Raw genomic sequence first — 19,360 nt, 5'->3', positions numbered from 1 at the left:
TTCTACAATTTGATTCTGCACAATTAAAAACACCAGCTCACTCACCATGTAGAAGTAGGACAAAGCTGTAGCAGACGCCCATGAAACCGATCCAGTCTTCACTGCCTTTAGCTGTGAAAAGAAACAATGAAAAAAAAAGAAAATGATGAGACATCTTCATGTAGCAGTATTAACAAAATACACCCACACACCATATGAATTTATTTGATCTTGAAGATGAGAAGGGTCCAATTGGCTAGACTGAAGAAATTAATCATATACACTGTACTTACATACTTATCATAATTCATTTTTACCATCACACATGGGCATCATTATGAAACTTCAAAACAGGGCATAATGTAACCCTTAGATACATCAATCATCGCACATCTCTTCCACATCTTGTGCAAAGGGGTAAATAATGACACTTCTAATTGCTAAAGTATGTTGAATATCAAATCATATTTCTTAAATCCTAGATATATCATGTATAGGCAACATAATGAAGCCTAAAAATGTTGAAGGACATTCACACACAGAACCTAATTACCCCAGAAAAATATATCTTTCCTACATCCTAAGTCTAATGAGCTCAAATCAAGAAACATTATAGTCACTACATTCACACACGAATTGTGATACGTCTTCTCACTACTAGTATTCTACACATCAATATCTCATTATGAAGCTTAGATTTGCTACATACACTCACTTATTGATTTCAACACATCGCCATTGTATCCATACACACAGACCCCAAGCTTCTTATACCAACTGAACTTTCCCTCATTATCCTTGCTGCTAACATAGCCTTATACAAATTTGTACAGCTTGAGATGCCTGGCAAACAGTGGAGTGGTCCGGTGCCCTGTTTACATTGTACATAAATAATTGACATCTGACCGACACCCACTGTGTTAATATGATCAATATGTTAATTTCTCAATTCAATTTTCTATGACATTACTATCGATGGATGTGTTGCCTGTATGAACTAAAACTGTGATATCAGCAAGATGTCCCATTGTTGTGACCGAATGTCAGTTTCTGAGCAAAGTCAGCACAATCCATTTATGCCATGACAATACTTTCACTGTTCAGACCAAATCTTGCTGCTTATGGATTTGCATACGGACACTGCTTTTGCTCCTGAGTAGAAGTGATAGGAATGTATAGCTGTCTGCTATAACAATCTGGTCTATTTCTCTGACAGCTTAGCATCATCATGATGAAGTTCAATCACAGAGTATGTACAGAAACTGTGCCTTGGTACTTTGGCACATACTATTTAAAGAAATAATTATACTTTATAACTGCATAAACTGTAAGGGGCCAGACTTGACTAGCATTCATGCTATTTTCTGGTTCCTATTATCCTCGCTTTTTTATGTAACTGATACGACTATAAACATGTACAGTGATTGTTATTGCATTGGATAATAAATTCATTCATTCATTCATTCATTCATTCATTCATTCATTCATTCATTCATTCATTCATTCATTCATTCATATTGTTTAATAGACAAACACAGTTCTAAGAAGATGCCATGATATTCATTTACTCAAACGAACATATGATCAAAATTTTCTGAGGCAATCAACATCCTAGTCCATAATGTTAAGATGAGTGACGAATATGGCCTAGTGAAACGAACAGAAATGATTAAAATGTCACAATGTGCTATGGCCATGAACATGGGTGGAAAAAAATGCAGCATATTGGAACCAAGGTAGCATTATGTTCAGTGTTAAGACTGTCTATGCCAAACCACAGATGAGAGGGTATTTGACTGTAAGGGTTGTATTGAGGAAACTTCCCTCACAGCTCATTTGCTTTGTAGGTTTGGATTTTTTTCAAAATAATACTGACTGCAGATTTTTCTACACTAAATGATGTGCAAAGAGTTCAATAAAGTCTGCATTTCCAATGCAATGTATGTATCAAAGAGCCAAAATTATATTTGGGGTGGTGCAGATTGCTACCAAAGTTTGACAGCAGCTCTTAATGAATCATACGCAAAATATTGAAGGCTAAAAAGCCTCACATTCTTTAATTGACTTAATCAAATTTTGGAAACTAACTTGACCTACATGGATACCCCGACCTATCAGAAATCCTCTGTATGCTTTTATGACAACAGAACAGTGATCCCATATGCTCTGTATCTTTGCCAATGCACTGCATGCACATCACATACATGAGCAAATGGTTTCTGCATATTTGATGCAGCATTTTGGTATCCCAGGATACCAACTACAAATTTGCCAGTTTGTTGAATTATTCATCTATTTTTTTAGCACTGTTTCCTGGGTTACCAAAAAATATTAGTGAAGTAATTTTTTGCACTCTATGCAAGTTTATAATGTCAGTACTCTTAATGTAACACTGAATGAATGCTACATACATCCAATATGAATCTTGTAATATATCTTTTTTTCTCGCTCTTTCTCTTGTTTATGGTGCCAAACAGTATGACATTAATGCCCTGCTACTAAAGGTACATGTACACTCTGTATGCACAGCACTCTGTATGCACAGCAGCTGCAGCAGCATTGTTCTACTGCATTACACATTATCAGATGACAGTAAGTATAGGTCATGAGCTGTTTGTGAATCAAAATTGTCTCTTTCCAAATTACTATGCAAAATTATAATAACAATTTTTGAAAAAATTACAACAAATCTATTACCATTATTATGAAATATTTATAAAATTACTATTAAACATATCATCACAGGGATGAATTGGCATTGGGATTGTCGTTGCTGATCGCTTAAATTTTGCAACCATGACAGCAGTATGTAGCTGTACATCTTAAAAAAACAAGAATGCGTTAAACAATGCCGTAACCAGGGGTACGGTACGGTCATACCACAGGTTACGGTGTTGCGTAGCGCTTTATTGCCTCGTCCTTAGCCCATTGAAGACGAGTCCCAAGTATACTCGCGCAGGTGTCTATGGAAAATGCATGTTGTAGCAAGCGATCAGCCTGTCCTCAACAAAAGCTAAGGACATGAGTGCAGAATTAGCCCATTAGAAGGACTGTGATACTCTAACTTCCACATTCTCCCCCTATAAAGCATATTTTATTTTCCTTAGCTCTTCATATTAATTTGCTCATGTAATGCAGTGAAACTACAGCTCAATAGACATACTACGATAAGGAAATACCCCATTTTGTCTGCAAATCATCCATTCGTTTGACAATCACACAGTGTTTCAGTCACAATCATCCTGACAAATACTCCTCAAAACTTTTGTTCATGCCAACTGCTTCTCCTCCTCCCCCTCCCCCCCCCCCTGCTTCATCTTGATTCTTGAACATTGTCATCATTTCTCAGTTCATCATCTCCCAATAATGTTCACACTTTGCATAATGATGCACACGTTCTTTTTTAACCAATCAGCAATGACATTTTGGTTAATTATGAATTATTTTTTTGATCTCCTCACACTGCAAAAACTGAGTGACCTTGAGAAAGATCTTTTGTTTTGGGAAAATGTTAAATTTGTAAGGTGTGGCAGGCTTCAAAACTACAATGTCATTGAAACCTGGCATTTCTGAAACCAATTCCCTCAAGTCAACTATTCTAAAATCAACTTGCATCCTCAGTTTAGCTCTACAATCGGCACAGCGAGTTTATTTTAATTTGAAATTTCTGGCCTCTCTCATATCTCTAAAACAACTGTGAATTAAAGCAGGAGAAAAATGTCATGTATACTCAGTTTTAACCCTGGAACCTGCCGAGTGAAGCTCACTTGAATAAACTAGAAATGTCGCTATGGCGACTGATGCCTCCGCCATAATGCATGATTCTCCCAATAGGTGTATGGTACAATGTCTGTATGTCTGTATGTATGGTACTTGACTTCTGACCTACCCTTTTATAAGTTTATGCATTGAGTAATTTTCAAGGTATGAAGAAAGAGTGTAATTACAGTAAATATATATATATTTGCATTTAAACCTGACCTTTGACCCTTAGCCTTTGACCTTCTGGCTGAAAATTTCTCAGAGAATCTCCATTAGGGAATACATGTATATATCAAGTTTTAGTTTTAAAAATAATAATGTAAGCATTGCATATACTAGTATATGAGGGAAATATTAAAATTTTGAGGAGTTGACCTTGACCTTTGACCCCCTGACTAGTGACCCATGACCCCCCCCCCCCCCTACATTCCCTAGAAAATCCCTGCCAGTCAGTACATGTGTATGTACCAAGTTCCATGAAGATACATTGAACCATTTGCAAGAAAAGTGAAATTGTAACATATTCACCTAACCGTTGACCTTTTGACCTTTGACCTTATGACATGAAACTCTCTCTGGAGAATCTTTATGCAGTAGTACATGTCTACAATAAGTTTCAAGATAATACCTTCGGGCATTGTATGGATATGGGGGAAATAGCAACATTTTTAGCATTTGACCATGACCTTTTGACCTTTGACCTCTTGCCAATGTCACTAAAATCTACTTAACTAATTGCCCCATCATACATCATCCTTGGACCAAGTTTGGTGAAAGCTGCTTCATCCAGTTTTGAGTTATCACGTAAAAAGATAAATTTTAGGATTTGACCTGGATCTTTGACCTTTGACCTCTGTCCGATTTCACTAAAAAACTAATCAAGTAATTGTCCCATCATACATTATCCTCCAACAAAGTTTGGTGAAATTTGCTTGATCCATTCTTGAGTTATCGCGTAAACGGATACAATTTAATGATTTGACCTTGACCTTTGACCTTTGACCTTTGGCCGATTTCACCCAAAATCTAATCAATTAATTGCCCCATCATACTTTATACTTGGACCAAGTTTGGTAAAATTCCAGTCAATATTACTCAAGTTATCGCGTAAACGAATGCGGACGGACGTACGTACGGACGTACGGACGGACGGACGGACGGACAACCCGAAAACATAATGCCTCCGGCACCACTTCGTGGCGGAGGCATAATAAAAAAGGGCCAAGTGCAGCTGGCTGGCTACAGAAAGTATATGCTCGATAATCAAACCACAGCTTAAAATGAAACTGAAATTTCAAATAATGTACAGCATCCTCATCACTTTTGGGCACTCAATCAAATAGCACCACATATCCTATATCAGTCAATAATGGAAAAAAAATGATATATGATATGTGAAATGATTATTTATTGCCTGCTAAAACATTAAAACAGACATTTGTCTTCTACTGGTACACAATGAAAGGTACATTATACAAATACAATCATATATAAGCTTACAAACATACAATGTACTTACAGTTGTACATTTAACTACCACTGCCATCATTATCATGATTAATAGTGTTACATATGGGACATATTCTAGTCACCATGGCTGTGGATGGAAACTCTACTGGGATTGCCTCTGTATCTCCACACGATCTACAGACAAAAGTCTTACTTACCCACAAGTAGTACGTGAAGAGCAGAGCAAAGATGGCGATTCCTTCGTTGTCATAGGAACCTGCCACTGAACGCGAAATATATCCCGGAACTGGATACAAGAAGAGAGAAAAAGGAAAAGACAATCCAAAAAAAAAAAAAAAAAGAACAAAGACAGAGACAAGTTAGCAGATGCAGTTGCACTGTTATTTGAAATTTTGTGAAAAGTTTTTTTCTGTACACAATCCCTTAATTGTCGCAACCTCTAAAGAATAGATGGCATCCAATCTGCACTAATCAAGGCTCAATTACCAATTAGTAGCAATCCTGATGCAATCTGAGATAATCCCTTTTCTTCTTTCTCTTTCTGTCTGAACACTATAGATGATTTTAAGGCCAGTCTTAAATGAGTTTTCTCTCTGAATACCTCACATCAAGGCATCAAGAAAGAGAGGTTGGTGGTAACACCAAGAGTATGCAGTCCTTGACAGGACTGTCGTTTTGACGAATGAAGAACCTTGAGAGTGGTGTTACCACAAACCTCTCTTCCTCATTTAGATAACAATGCAATCTTTCAGACAACTTATAAGTCTCTCATTGTGTGTCATATCTGGGGCCCGTTGCATAAAAGTTACAATTATGGTAACTTTGCCATCCAGTGGTAACTACCATGGTAACAATACTCAACAGCCAATCAAAATCAAGAATTCCATGGAAGTTACACTGTACCATTGGATGGCAAAGTTACCATGATTGTAACTTTTATGCAATGGGCCCCTGAAGACAATGACATCTGTGCACCACCAATAGTCAAGAGGGCTAACAAAACTCAGTACAGTCTATTCTGTTCTGAGCATGCCAGTCTGTACTGTAATTAAATCATATCAGTCCAGTCCCAGTATCCAGTAGGCTACACACAATCAACAGAATGTAAGTACCCACAGCACAAAATTAAGCACAAAGATAAGTTTGATAGTCACTGTCACAGTAACCCTTTGTATTGTAAGGTCTTGGCCTCCTTGACTCAATGTAAAGGGCAATGAGCAATAGTAACACAATGTTATTTGGCATATTGTCTTATCTAGCATCCTTCCTAACACTGCCTCAATGTAGTTAAACATATGTGGCAAGTCATAGATAGTACATAAACATTGAGTGATAAACATAACAATATGCTACATGAACGGGTGTAATCAGCATGTCAAAACTACCCCAATAACAATAAGGTTGACCATTTTGTTTGTTGTTTATTTTCTTCAAAACCAGCAAAGTAATGCAGGAAATAGTAAGGGTGACACGACAAACTGTATTCACACAAACGAGGCACACAACTTGTTGCCACATGCATCACAAAGACCTGGAAATCAAAACGAGCATCTCAGACCCCGTTTACAGTGCGGGGCCGGGCTCGGCCGCAGCTCGGCCACGGCCGAGCCCGGCCTCAATTGCGCGGCCGAGCCTCGCAATTTTGTCCGTTTACACTGCTGGGCTCGGCCGCGCTTTTAATTAAAACCTTTCAATATTTTGTCTTAGTGGCGCTCTGCTTATAAACAAATGCAATTTGATATAGTCTGGTTTTCAGACCCTTTGCCAACTGGATTCCGTGGCGACAAAGTCGCCGTTCGGGCAAAGGCCTTTGCTGAAGGAAAAATCCTTTGCAGGACAAAACCACCTTAAACTATACTAGTTTTTGACGTTGAGGGGGTTAATATCCTGAATAGCGAAAGATACAGGCAGAGGGTTTGGAAACCAGACTAAAATTGGCCGCGCATTTGGCCCAGTTTGCGTTTACACCAAGAAAAGGCCGGACTCGGCCGCAGCTCGGCCGCGGCCGAGACCACCTCCAGAGCGAGGCCAAATGCGAGGCCAATTTTGGCCTCGCATTTGGCCTTTTGCGCGTTTACACTGAAATGAAGCGGCCAAGCCTCGCACTGTAAACGGGGTCATATAGTAATTGAATCGTGCTTCCAGTGAATCAGAAATCTGTACCTACCGATAGCAATGAAGCACGCTGCAAGGAGACCCGCGCTAGAGTCCCACAGCTCTGTTGTTAAACCATAGGCAGCTAAAGCTGTGAGGCCACTATCGGGGCAAAGAACAGAGGGGCAATAAGACTGTGATGATGGTAATACAACTGAACAGTAGTCTCCGCATAATCGGGTACCGCTTAATTGGGTATACTCTGTCTGACACTACCAAATTAAGCGGAGAGCACTGTACTGAAATGAAGGAGAGCAACAGAGGAGAACCAAGTTGTCGTTTTTGTCCTCCCAACCAAAATCATTTGGGAATTATCTAAACCCCAGGCTAATCATATGCTCCAACTTTGACATTGACTTACAACCTCAAATATGATAATGAATTACTTTCTCCCAGTCACATAACATTCTATGCTTGATTAGATTTTCAAATTACTGTTTCAATTAATATGACAAAATATCGATTTACAAAAATGACCATGACCTTTGACTGTTCATACATTAAACAGGTTTCCAAAATACTGTACAAGTGAATAACTCTGTCAAATTATCCAATTGGACCAGCAAAATTGGACCATGTCTGGCTGCATTTTGTCATATATTTCTAAAATCACAGTCTTGTACAATCTGTAAGCAAGCTTTGGTCATTGACCTTCATAAATTCAAACAATCCACAGGGTTCGAAATTGGCGATGGTCCGCTGGCCATTGGCCACCCAAAATCACGTCGGACTAGCCAAAAATCATAAAATTCTGAAGTTACTAGTCCGTCTGGATAGCCAAAATATTGCTTCAGTGTCAAAAGTGATTCTAAGTAGTCCGCCTGGCTAGTTAAAAAAAAAGTTAAGTGCGACCCCTGATCCATATATAATGCCTTTAAAATGCCTTCATTCCATTATCACTGTAGACTAAATATCATCCCATACTTTCTTTAGTTTTGTTCGACTATACATTTTTTTTTTTCAGGATTGGACTTAGACCCCCATAGTCTTTTGCTTTCTAGTTTTACTACCACAAATGCAATCAGCTCATCTTTGGCATACACACAATTACCAAGTGTGAATCAGATACAGAGACTCCAACCCAAAGCACCTTCTGATCTGGAGATTCTCCCGCCTGAAACCACTAGCAAACGGGAGATTCCAACTTGATGTGTGCGAAGCGCGAAGTTCCTAGGGTTCTAGATGCTCTCTGGTGCTATCTAAGGCTTATTTTTTCAACATACGGTAGAAATAAGTAAGAAATCCTTTCCAACGGGAGACAAAGAGCCAGGGCGGGAGAAATTAAATCTCAAGCGGGAGAACGGGAGATTTCGCAAAAACGGGTTTTCGGCGGGGGAGATCTCCCATCGAAAGCGGGAGAGTTGGAGTCTCTGCAGATATCTCCAGTTGTCATGGAAACAAGATGTCATCCAATGTAGACAAACATGCATACAGGTATCCCGACTACACAAAGCCTTCTTGACTTGACTAGACTTGATCCTGATTTTAGTTTTCTACCACGGGTGTCCCAGGTTCTGGGGGTGGGCAACAATTGGAGGCGAGAATGTTTAACACCCGCCCGTCATGTGACTCTGTTTAGTGGGTCAATGCAGCTCAGGTTGCATATCTTCATGTCGGCCTTGATACATTCAGATCAAGTCTTCCTTGATCTCCCACGTCCTCTGGAGCTGGATACTGGCTTACTCAAGAATGTGTTAAAGGTCATATATCCCTTATTTGCAAACATCAAGAAATTCTACATGGTTGAACAATAAAATCTTACGGTAATACGGTAATCTACAATTAATCAGCTCACAAAGGGAATCTTATTTTCAGTGTTGCAAAAGAGACACAAGACATGATGTGATGCATTCTACATGCCTGTATCATCTAGTCGCCTGGTGCGTGGAACCGCTGTCAGCTCCTGAATTCCCAATTCAGTGTCGAATAGAAACAAAGAGAAGAGACTGAGATAGGGAAGGTAAGACCTTCAGATAACATCAATCATGCATGTTTGGGGTTACAACTTTTAAGTCTGCCATACCTGAAGAGCGGGGCGAGAAACACGCAGACGTCTCTGATATGGACTGGTATGTTGAGGCTGTGCAGAATGTTGTGAATGGTTCCAGACGTCACCATAAGTCCAGGATACACCTGAATAATTTTGCATGACAGATATATAGAAAATAAGTCATACTGGTTCTCAACGTGTTAAGCATGGTAAACCTACATGACTGCAACTGTATACATAAACTAGCATGCCAATTATTATCATCTCTACAATCAAACCAATTGTTATCTCTAGACCGAAGAACACAACACTAATATATTTTTCTAAAAGATAACTTTTTTGAACGACCAAGGAAATCATTTGACATGTTCATGCAATTGTGTTTTGCCAGAACGTGTGAAGTAGTTGAAGTCTTTTGCAAGCTCATTTAATAAGAAAACTATGCACATGCCATCGACAAAGCTGTTTGATATGGACAATGACCAACAAAAAAACAGCAACATGATAGTGCATATCATACACCATAATCTGGCACATGCCCATGGGAACAATGTGTAGCTGGCTTTCATATTAAAGAACATTTTCACACTGTGACTACCCTTCAAAAACGGTACAGGAAAGATGAATGAGAGAATTCCTGCTTCCAGACACCAAATTATCAGATATCTATAAAAAATGAAAAGAACATCATTGTGTTTCCAGGTTCTATCTTGTTAATGTATTCAGCAGAGATACCTTCCTTAGCATGTAGCTTTTGTGTGGACACAATTTCTGTCAGGCTTCTCAATTCTTTCACCCGTCAAATATAAATTCATCAGCCTTAATTAACATAAAGACAACAAACATGCAAATGTATCACTTTCTTCATGTATTCATTAAACTGCAAAAGACAAAAATTCAAGCATACTTCTACAGCAAGTGGTCGAAATAACATCACAGCTTCCAGAGAACATCATCAAATCCTATGCTGTAGCTTACCGTACCCTCTATACCACTATTTACTCAAGATAGATTGTCCCACCACTCATCAGCTGCATGCAAAAAGGTCACTGTTGTCACACCTTAGTAACCACAACAAACTTCTGGTATAAAGTTACAATCAAAGATACAGACAAATTCACAGAAATCTCTGGGCATCACAGACTGATATCTTCATGAACCCCAAACTGCTGGAAAAGATACTTACAGTCCCACCAACAATCCTCCCAAGGGGGAACCAGGCCCGCTCGTCAAACCAGTTCAAAAAGTTGTAAAACCCATGGGTGACAAGGTAGTGTGTTGACCGGTAGTTGAACCTGTGAGCAATATTACATAAAATGTGCATGAAGAAGCTGGCTACATGAGACCGACACTCAGTCAGTGCTAAACACACCTCTGCACACTTCCCTGTACCATACTTTTCCTGGTACTTCCATGCAGTTAGCATGATTGAGTTTGACTGATCTTAAAGACAAACTCACATGTACACAAACATTTTTTTTTCTAAAAATTTTTTTTTCATCTCTCTCTCTCTCTCTCTCTGTAACCAACTGAACTGTCACTTACCTAGTTTCATACTACATGCATAATTACTAGAAACATGATACTTGATCTGCCCTTACTGCAGTAAACTTCATTTGTTGTATTGCATTGATGAGAGTACATTTGTACAAAATTTACTTGCTTACAATTTTTGGTTGCTAATGGGATAGTTCAATACAGTGTGAAATTAAAAAAAAAAAATCCTTGGTTATCTGCCCTACAGTACGGTACTTTGGCATGGGTGTAAATAAAAGAAGCTGTTATGTTTGAGTACACTGTTATACTTCAAATTCCTTTAGAATTTAGTGCATCTTGTCCTATCTTTGCATTATTCATTGTGGCCAAACACATTTAGCAATTATCCTCCCTCCCCCTCCCCCCCCCCAAAAAAAAAAGAATGAAAATAATGACAAAAACAAACACAATAATCAATGATTTCACTGCATATAAACTTCTTGTTCATTCCACAAAAGACAATATCTAGTACTAAAATACAAGATTTCAAAATACTTAAGGCTGCTTCTTGAAAACTCTACATCACAGATCCTGTGTACTTTACATATTGTACACTGGTACATGGATTGATCTCATCTGGCATGGATATGACCATACAAGTGATCTGATTTCCTGGTATCACATCACAGTTTTTCCAAGTAGTTTGCCAAATTGCAACACAACACAAAGAGTTGTTCAGCAGTTTCATGTACACAATGTACTGTGTGTGTGTGTGTGTGTGTGTGTGTGTGTGTGTGTGTGTGTTGCAAGTTCTCATTGGAGCGATTAATGATTGAAAGTGCCAATCAATTTGAAATAACACTTTTTTGTTGCTAATGTTTCTACCATTTTGACTAGATATGACAAGCATTTGAGAGGAAAAGTTTCTTCTCCCCTGGGGTGAAAGAATAAATGTTGAATTCAAAACATTAATAAATATTGCCAAACATGAAAGAAATTTGACATCTCTCCTATGATTTGCATGATCAACCATTTCTGCGCTGTATTCGCCAATCTGCCTTTTCATAACCTTGCTTTGTTCACTAACTGGCACGCTAACTGCCAACTTATTGCGTTAAATGTATTGTAAATTCATGGTGTCTCAGCAAGTTTCTAATGCAAAGACAATGGAAATACACAAATCTCTATTAGTAAACAATCAAAGGGTGGATTGGAGCTGAATGTTTAAATCCCTTTATAAGTGGAGGAGTTGAGGATGCAATGGCGGGAGTGGAGTCAGATCAAAGAAGAAAGCAAAAAGAACAAGATTTTGATGTATCTGTGATGTTCATCCCTAAGCACATAGAGTTAGATTGCTGGAAAAGTCCACTTGAAATGGCTTGTTCATTTCATACCACTTTGAAGATTGGGATAGTAGAGGTGTACAGTGCGTATACATGTACAACATGTAGACTGCGCATGTCCTGTGGAGCAAATTACAGTTTGGGAGTATGAAATCTGCAGGATCATTTTAAAGACTAAGAAGCCATCAACATTGATATAACAGATCCCCCCCCCCCCCAAAAAAAAAAAAAAAATACAAATGAAATAAACAATAATAATAACAATGATAACAAAATTAAATATTAATGTTGCTGCCACCAATGGCATTTCATCTATTGGAGAAAACATGCAAACTCTGTCAAACAGAATTCTGTTATTGTCAAAGTACTCCAACTTGATGAAAGCAATGAGTAGAGATAGAATTAAAGACCTTGGAAGTAAATACTACACTAGGTAGGAGCAGATTCTCAAGAAAATTTGAAATTCATTTCAAGAGTGTGTAGCAAGATCTTATCAAAGATGTCAAGGAAACTAACGAAAAGAGTACAAGTCACAAGTTTACAATGTCTGCTTTTTCTTGATGGCTTTGGGACTTCTCCAATGAATACTTGGACAAGAATTTTCATTAAGTGAATTAGCTATTACACGCAACCACACAGCACTTTATCATCCATGATTGATGGTTGGGTTGTCTTTGTGTCTGTTGCTGCGATGCATTAAAAGTAACCACGAAACCAAATTCACCATTTACACAGAAAAAATAATCCCGTAAGATCTTGAAAATAGATCAAACTGATGTCACATAAATGCTGACCCTGTATCAGTGTGTATAGATACGTGTACTTAGTTGTCAATACACTCACTGTCTAGTTACTGTAAAAATTATTGATGATGTTACTTTTTAGTCTAAAAATTTTAGTCCAGGCAGAATACTGGATGGGGCACAGATATGGTAATAATCCACCAACTATAATTAGCTGGCGGATTATTAATTTAATATTACCGTATCTGTGCCCCATCATGTGATCATGTCAGCATTCTTTGGAATGGAATCTTTACACTACGGTTAGATATTTACTGCACACAGTTTGGGCAATAGAATGAATACATCAATCAATACATCATGATTCACAGGTTTGCTCAACATTTCGTACCAAGGGTCAAACTCGTGGATGATACTCTCGAAACGAATGACGGCAAACAGGCGAGACGAGAACCCCGCCAAGCAGGCCAAGAACAGAATGACTACTGCCAGCAATCCCTTCACCGCGTCAACATGGATTGGCGGCTTGGGTTTCGACGGTGGGGCAGATTGACCGAGGTGTTGCCCCCTAGCACTCACAGCATACATGGCTGCAGCGTTTTTCGATCTTCCAGACGATCCTGGATACAGAGACAAGGCATGTTCGGCTACATTCTCGTCCCCAGCAGTGGCATCGTACTGATCGTGATGCTGTGAACTTGACGCCATGTCCGGTCACAAATTCGCTGATATCTTCTCCACAAATATCTCACTAACGGAAATGGAAATGTTCAGCTCGGCTAACCCAAAGTAGTCGATGCGAAACGTGCAAATAGACAACATGTGGGAAATATTGATAGGTAACCGAGCGTACTGTGATGTACAAATCAACCTGGTGATGAACATACGCCTCCTCTGCACCCCATAGGTAGTCCCAAGTTCATACACCGCCGGTGCGCCCTTCGTAAAGACCCTGTGATCCCGCTTAGGTTACCTGGATGGCGGGGGACGACGTGCTTTATGCACGGAAGGTTCGCCTCGATCCCTAGTGTGTGGACGCGGACCGTGCCGAAATCAGATGCATGCCGTGTACGTTATACGTCGTCCAAAACTTGCACGTAAAGCATGAATACCAACCACACGCATACACGTTTCGACTCACATGGTGACGGATTTTCGATGTACACCATGTCTTGTGCATGCAGTCTACCCATCTTCCAAACGGCATTTAGTAGGTGCGAGGAAATCAATCAATGTCTTCAGATACAAAGAAACTGTTTATTGAAGAAAAAAAAATGTTCAGAAGTACAATTGCGTTTACGGTCAATGAAATATGTACTTCAAGTGTATGAAACTTTAGCAGTTCATTGTGAAGAAACACATTGCTTATTAAACTGACATAGGGGCAATAATACTGTTACTGAATTAAATTTCGAGAAAATCAGTTCATTTACAACATGATATAATTAGAGCCTGTGTATGCATATCATGTATTATACTCTTCAATGTTTTTTTTTCAATACGCAAGACAACTACTTGCTTTATTAAACACACGAAAAATATAATAGTTTTGAAAGGAGTAGCTGAAGGCCTGTAGGAGCATGAAAAGTTAGTGAAAAAATGACACGGTTGTTTGTTGTTTTTTGGGTTGTTGTTGTCGTTGTTGTTGTTGTTGTTGTTGTTGTTGTTGTTGTTGGTGTTGTTGTTGTTGTTGTTGTTGTTGTTGTTGTTGTTGTTGTTGTTGTTGTTGTTGTTGTTGTTGTTGTTGTTGTTGTTGTTGTTGTTGTTGTTGTTGTTGTTGTAAGCTTACGTATACCTTTCCTGACAGAATATGAAGGAAAGAAGCAAGACTTTGATCGTTTTACAGGTCTGGTCCTGTACAACATTGTTGGGTGCAGTAAGTAGACCTAAACCATTTACGCAAATGACATGCACAAATCCAAATTGTAAAGGATTCTTCACCCTTCATTCTACTCAGAATCAGGGTCTTCCTTTTACCTTCTTCACAACTTTAAAAAATGGCGACGTCCTAACACCAATAGCGTCCTTCAAATCCAAAATCCATCAAATCACACTGCTATGATACAACAAGGGGTAGAACTATCAAATTTGAAATTTGAAGTGAATAAAGAAGGAATTTTAGGAAAGAAACAATGTTTTGCAGGCGATGAGTGCGACAAATCTTCTTTATTCAAGGCCTAATGGTTGTCTGCACTGAATAAATCATCATCAAAACAATGATGAGACTAATAATGAAATTAACTTAATTTTTGATGGAATTAATGGAAGAAACATGTGAAATGATAATTTTGAGTTGTTTAATCATTATTAATTATTATCATGAAGAGAATCAAGAAAGTGAAATGCCAGTGGCGGTATGGGCAATCCAATTAATCACAAAAGTGCCAATCCTGTTGAACACACCTTGAAATCGGCTGTGATAAAAAAAAAAAAAAACAAACAAACAAACAAACATGCAATTAAATGACTTTGCAATAACTTTTACTTTGCTCTCGATAGCACAAGTATATGAATGAAATATACTGAGAAATACCACTGAGACCAGATTAAAAAAAAAATAGATGTGATGTGAATTTCATTCTTTGTTTTCATGATTATCAACATAAAGGACAAAACAATTATGTAAATATCCAATTGCGTAAAGGCTATTGTAGTTTAATGAGTGGAAATCCCATTATAAGCTCAAAGTATGTAGGGATTGAATAACATTTTGAAATCTCATCACAATAGTTTCTGTTCTGCAGCCCTTATAATTATAAAACAGTATACTCATCATGCGCAAGAAAATAGCCGAGTTGCTGCCTCGTATCATACGGTTGTAAACGCAGGCAAGTTTTGGAATGAATGTCGCCCTCTTTTGCTGAATGCAGATCAATAGCATCGACCTAGAAGTAGATCACTAATTCACTGCGTTTTTTGTAGGTCCATGGTTATATACATCTCCTTTTATTACGACTTCAATTAGTGACTACTACTACTGCTGCTTACTTGTCAAATGATCCATAATGAAACAATTATACTGATGGTAATAATGATTGCAATAATCATAGCAATCATAATGACAATGACAATAATGGTATACAGATATACTTTGCCTTGAGAGTTTCTGGTTAAAACTTCGGACAGAGGTGACTACAAATCGTACTTTTGGAGGCATCGAGGCCCATAGTTTTAAACAGAAACTCGAAATTAGGCAGTATATATGATCTATATTTGGGATTTTTAAAAAATAAACAAAAGAAAGGGAAATTTGAGGGGAGAAGTCGTGTGGTAGATGGGATGTTGTGGTGGGCTACTCAGTGACCGCACGAAGCAGGGCGCGATATCAGAATTGATGTCATAATTGATGTGATGTCATAATTGCTTTGTTACATTTCAAGAGTGGTGGTCGTAGGAGGCAGTGCACGATAGCAAAATGCAGTGCCAGCAAAATGGCTTCATGGTGTCACAATAATTGCTCTCCTACATTTTACAGAGTGGCCGTTCGAAGCAGTGCGCGATGTCAGAATTGCTTTGTGAGGTCACAATTGCTTTGTTTCAAAATTGCTTTGTGATGTCACAATTGTCTTGTTACTTTTCACAGAGTGACCGTACGAAGCAGTGTGCAATGTCAGAATTGCTTTGTGATGTCAGAATTGCTTTGTGATGTCACAATTGCTTTGTTTCATTTCACAGAGTGGACACGAAGCAATACGCGATATCAAAATTGCTATGTGATGTCACAATTGCCTTATTACATTTCACAGAGTGACCGTAAGAAGCAGTGCGCGATGTCAGAATTGCTTTGTGAGGTCACAATTGCTCTGTAACATTTCACAGTTGCCGTACTGAGCAGTGCGCGATGTCAAAAATGCTTTGCGACGTCACAATATTGCTTTGTAATATGTCACAGAGTGACGTTATGAAGTAGCGCGCGATGTAAAAATTGATTTTACCATTTCACAAAATAGAGCACTATAAACGGAAAATGTCAAAAACAGCGATGTCATTTTCCAAATACCAGTACAGCGTGAAATGGCATCGAATGTTAAACCAGGTCAAACAGGCCAACATTCTTTAGAAGTTGAAAATACATGTGATAACGCGATCGAAGCTCTTTCAACCAATCACTATACTATACTACTACTGCTACTACTACTACTACTACTACTGCTACTACTACTACTACTACTACTACTACTACTTCTTCTTCTTCTTCTTCTTCTACTACTACTACTACGGTACTACTACTCCTACTACTACTACTACTACTACTACTACTACTACTACTACTACTACTACTACTACTTCTACTACTTCTACTACTATACTACTACTACTACTACTACTACTACTACTACTACTACTACTACTACTACTACTACTACTACTACTACTACTACATGTACTACTACTACTACTGTCTACTACTCCTACTACTATGATACTACTACCTACTACTACTACTACTAGAACTCGAAACTCGGTGTTGATCAACGCATATCCCGTGGTATACAGACAAAATTACACAACAATTTTGTACTCATTGTAATGAAGTTACACATGACCCTATATGCAGCGTGCATACGAGTGACGCCACATTAGTGATGAAAATGAATTACTCATACCGCGGGTTTCGGGGACAATAATATAACAAAATACGGGGGCTTTTACAGGAGAGTCGTTCACGCGTATCACCCTGTTTGTTTCAGATGAACTGTGTCAGGCATTAGAATAACCTCTACAACCCGCTTGTAGATCAATACCTGTGCAAGAAAAGACAGTGCACGAAGGTCCTGACCTCAACCTATTCATCAACCATCTAAAATCAGCGAGGACCATTTTTTTCTTCTCCTTTGGGTTCATACAACGGGCAATCTTTTGAAAGAAAACCCATCGAGGCAATGTTTTCGTCAAAAGCATTTCATCATTACAGTAACAATTTGGGTCAATACTTTACTACTTTTTTTTTTTTTTTTGACGGAAGAATGTTATTTTCCGCCGATTCCACATTGGCTCAATGAAACGTAATTTGCTACAGATTATAACATAAAAGTATAATCAAAGGTAGTATATGAATATTGTACATTATCCTCGTTCTCACACTATAGTGTATAAATATATGATCACAGTTCAAATAAGCTTTTACACTCAATGAGCGTAATGCGTGATAATAGGCTCGGGATATAGTGTAAATTTAGGCACATCATCATGATCATGCAACGTAAAAGTAAGTAAAAGAGCAGCGCGTGACAATTTCCAACAATATTTAAGCATATGGGGGATTCCGCGACCTATATGTGTACATTCTTTCAGTTTAAAAGAGAACATACACCATTATATTATTCGGGGTTCCCTCCCCCAGACCTCCGGGCAAGGGCGAGGCGAAAATCGAACCCATGATCTTCCCACTGTAGATTCCATAAGCAGAGCCCTGTCCACAGTATTATGTTCAGAGCTCTTACAGAAGATGTCAATGATGTTATTCTTTTTTTAATTCTTGCTCCATATTCCACATCTCATATAAGTTTTATATTCGCTTGATTTCAGAAAAAAAAAGTTTAACGCGACAGTCAGTTTGAAACTAAATTGCGCAAATGTACAAGGACTTATGTAATGTGTAATATGAGGAACCTACTTAAAAGCAAACCATGTAGGATGTATAGGTTCCCAAGATATAAAATAAGCGTTTAATACAATATGTCACTGACGAAAAATGCTGAAACATGCAAGAATACAATATGTCGAGAATATACGACAAAGTTTACGAAATGTACAAAGTATTACATAATTTTCATGTTTAAACTTAAAGTATCAATGCTAAGTAAAGTAGTGAATTGTTCAAACAAATGAAGTTTGATTGTTTTAATCAACCCTGCATGTTGCCCGTGTATTCACAGTTATATCTTACAAAGATTTGCAAACATTATTTTCCTAATTATGACGACTTCTTATACGATTAAAAAAAAATCTTCGTAGGATCATGTACCTACGATGGACTGTTCACTGCAGTCTTTCTTTGATGTAATGATCGTCGCCGACACCTGATTATGTGCATCTTAATGAGTACATTCAGGTGTCTGGACAATAAAGATTGTGTGATCATGTATCGTCACTAACAAAATAATATTTTCCCTCATTTCAGTCTTGTTTCGTTGATGTGCCTTTTTTTTCAAACGGAAATGTCTTTGAATAAATACAGATGATGAGGAGCAGCAAACCTGAGATCATGGCAAATTTTGTGTCGAACTGATGGGTAATTGCTGATTCGCACAATTTCGCACACATTGAGTTATGATGACAGTGATAATGGGCCTAATATCGACGATGATAATGATAACTATAATAATCTTGATCGGTATCACGATTATAGTGATGATGATAATAATAATAATGAGAATGGTGATGAAAAAGATGATTCTGGTAAATCAACAAAAATAGTGTCTTATTGGTGACAAACGTTG

At 38.2% G+C, this 19,360-nt stretch overlaps 1 protein-coding gene across 1 annotated transcript in view; it reads right to left on the bottom strand.

The window, feature by feature from the left end:
* The window catches only part of LOC140238151 (dolichyl-diphosphooligosaccharide--protein glycosyltransferase subunit STT3B-like), a 33,745-nt gene extending 19,906 nt beyond the window's left edge, over window positions 1-13,839 (bottom strand). Inside the window, exons 1-6 of the mRNA XM_072318090.1 lie at window positions 13,309-13,839; window positions 10,542-10,650; window positions 9,389-9,498; window positions 7,379-7,467; window positions 5,409-5,497; window positions 46-111 (exon numbers count right to left, since the gene is read on the bottom strand). Of these exons, the coding sequence (XP_072174191.1) occupies window positions 46-111; window positions 5,409-5,497; window positions 7,379-7,467; window positions 9,389-9,498; window positions 10,542-10,650; window positions 13,309-13,625 (780 nt within the window). The 5' untranslated portion in view covers window positions 13,626-13,839. The remainder of the gene's footprint in view (window positions 1-45; window positions 112-5,408; window positions 5,498-7,378; window positions 7,468-9,388; window positions 9,499-10,541; window positions 10,651-13,308) is intronic.
* Window positions 13,840-19,360: the final 5,521 nt, after the last annotated feature.

The sequence above is a fragment of the Diadema setosum genome, chromosome 14 (assembly GCF_964275005.1).
Source record: "Diadema setosum chromosome 14, eeDiaSeto1, whole genome shotgun sequence".
Classification (NCBI taxonomy): Eukaryota; Metazoa; Echinodermata; class Echinoidea; order Diadematoida; family Diadematidae; genus Diadema; species Diadema setosum.
This window is presented reverse-complemented; position numbering and strand designations above follow the sequence as displayed.